At 36.8% G+C, this 2531-nt stretch overlaps 1 protein-coding gene across 1 annotated transcript in view; it reads right to left on the bottom strand.

The window, feature by feature from the left end:
* LOC108772602 (spidroin-2) overlaps nucleotides 1-1687 on the bottom strand; it is a 3206-nt gene extending 1519 nt beyond the window's left edge. The window contains exons 1-3 of the mRNA XM_018538175.1: nucleotides 1476-1687; nucleotides 614-1094; nucleotides 64-344 (exon numbers count right to left, since the gene is read on the bottom strand). Coding sequence (XP_018393677.1) covers nucleotides 64-344; nucleotides 614-1094; nucleotides 1476-1502 — 789 coding nt within the window. The 5' untranslated portion in view covers nucleotides 1503-1687. The remainder of the gene's footprint in view (nucleotides 1-63; nucleotides 345-613; nucleotides 1095-1475) is intronic.
* Nucleotides 1688-2531: the final 844 nt, after the last annotated feature.

Genomic DNA, 2531 nt, shown 5'->3' with positions numbered 1-2531 from the left:
TATATATATATATATATATATATATATATAATGAAAATATCTAAATATTTTATATATCTTTACATTCATCGCATGCATGGCTGCCGCTACGCCTCCAGCTGCCACTAATCCACCTATTGCTAATCCAACTTTGTCCAGACAATCTCCAAAAACACCTTCTTCCTCTGCCTTTTCACGATCTGGTTGATACCCATAAGCTCTTGGTGGATTGTAACCATCAGGGCCACCATAGGCAGTTGGAGGAGGAGGACCATAACCAGCTGGAGGAGGAGGGCCATAACCAGTTGGAGGAGAAGGGCCATATCCACCTGGAGGTTGAATCGTTGGATACAAACCACCTGGAGCTAGTATAAAAAGTACAGTTTTCAATACTTTTATTAAGATAAAAAATATAAATAGTGCTAAGGTTTAGTAAATTAAAAATGATGAGAATAAAAGGAGCTAAACTAGTTGTATGTACACACACATACACACACACATGCTGATTGATATATTCAAAAAATATATATATATATAATCTTCAAAAAATCATATTTAGTAAGTAAATTGTAACAGTAATTTGTAAAATTTATATTATGCTAAGTGTAATTAAAATAAAAATACGATTCCTTACGTGGTGGTCCAAAATTAGCAGTCTGTACATCGTCTGGTACTGTAGAGGATTTTGACGAATCAACTGATACTTGTTCATATGCAATAGACTGTATCTCGACATCGCCATCGATAACCAAATGAGTGACTTTTATGAACGGTAATCGATGAGCGAATTCCGTAAAATGCCTGCCATTAATGGCAATCTTATAGCAGTGATAGTCACACAGAATCAATATCTCGAATTCCTGGCCTGGCTGAATGCACATTGGGCCAGCATTCTCCTCCATGCCCCAGGTCATCGACTCTATGTGGTTTCTAGTAATAAAGCCTTCAGGGAAGCGCGGAGATACATGAATAGCTATGTCATCTCTTGGATTTAACGTAGGTCCGAGCTGATAATTGATAGCAAATCGTACAGCCTGAGGTGGCACTTTGCCTTGTATTTTCACCATTGTACCTGCCCTTAGACCTCCTTCTACTTTTCCCACATATGGGATTTCCTGTTACAAAAAATATGATTGTTAAAAAAAAATGGAAAACGTGAAAAAAAAGACAAATTTTCTAAAAATAGCAACTCAGCTAAACTCACGATTCAATATATTACATTAAATTGAACAAAATCTATTATTTTCTAAATTAAAAAATTAATATAATATATATTTATATATATAATAACTGTTCAAAGTAAATATATATTCTGACAACTTCAAATAATATATATTATCAATAATTCATAATTACTACAGTTAAAGTAACATCAAAGAAATAATAAATAAGATATGTAAATTCATGTCTCGTACATAAGACGCAGAAGGCATCCGCGGCAATGCAGGTACTTAATGGATCAATGAAAGTTCCATTAAAGCGTAGCAGGTACTTACTGGATTGTGTACCGGAGAGTTGGCCATTTTCGCGATCGCTCCAACGATCTAATTTCGATTCCGATGGAGACGATGTTGAAATATTCCGATCGCACACACCTGTAATATATGTCAGAGATGCGCAACGCGAAGACGGCCGGCGGCACCTTCCCGATTCCCTTCACGAAGCGTTTTCAACGCAGACTAGCATTTCTATTTACAGTGCTGACGTATTCTTGGAGCGCGAAGTATACCACCACAGAAGTATACCACATAACACGCACTGTAGCGCGATTGAACACGACTGACAATGAACGTGACACAGTTTATGTAAGCGTGATGACGTTTTGACGCATCGATTACGCAATTTAATGCGCATCCTCGTGTCGTCACGTCCGTACATGCGCGTGGTTTGAATCGAGCCGCGCGATTGAACGCGCGAAGCGCGTCCGCGAATCCAAACGGCTGAATCTACTGAAAGGAATGGGAAGCACGTGCGTCGCAGCCAATCCGCGCGCGTGCACCTGTTGGTGACGTCATGCGCGAACATCCAGTAAACATTGTTCTTCTCCGTCATTTTAGCTTAAGACACATCAGAATATTTTTGATAAAATGAATAAGATCAGAATATACATATTTTATTATATGTACATGTTATTCTTATTATATTCTTTCCAAAAACGAATTTTTGAGATAACTTTATGATAAAAATATTAATATAAAAATGTCAAGGCTATAATTGTTTTTAAGTTAATCGTAATTAAATTTCGCTTATCACAGAGCTGACATTTCGCGCAGTCAGATGTGACGATATGACAAGTGGTGAATGTACCACGTAAGGTACATATATAGAATATAAAAACCCATTTATAACATATTGAGAATACTGTGAACGCTGCGTGTCAGATACAGATGATAAGTTCATGGATAGAGATTATCAAATAATTATGCGTCATTTGTACGAAGAGCATAATATATCAGATTTAACCGAACATTCAAAACGAGAAGAGATACAAGAATATATTCGTATTTGGCTTTCAGGATCGTCTTTTATAATAGGAAAATGTCGTGGATGTA

This window comes from Cyphomyrmex costatus, unplaced genomic scaffold (assembly GCF_001594065.2).
Source record: "Cyphomyrmex costatus isolate MS0001 unplaced genomic scaffold, Ccosl1.0 scaffold101, whole genome shotgun sequence".
NCBI classification, from domain to species: Eukaryota; Metazoa; Arthropoda; class Insecta; order Hymenoptera; family Formicidae; genus Cyphomyrmex; species Cyphomyrmex costatus.
Note: the sequence above shows the minus strand (reverse complement) of the source record. Positions and strands in the feature narration are given on the sequence as shown.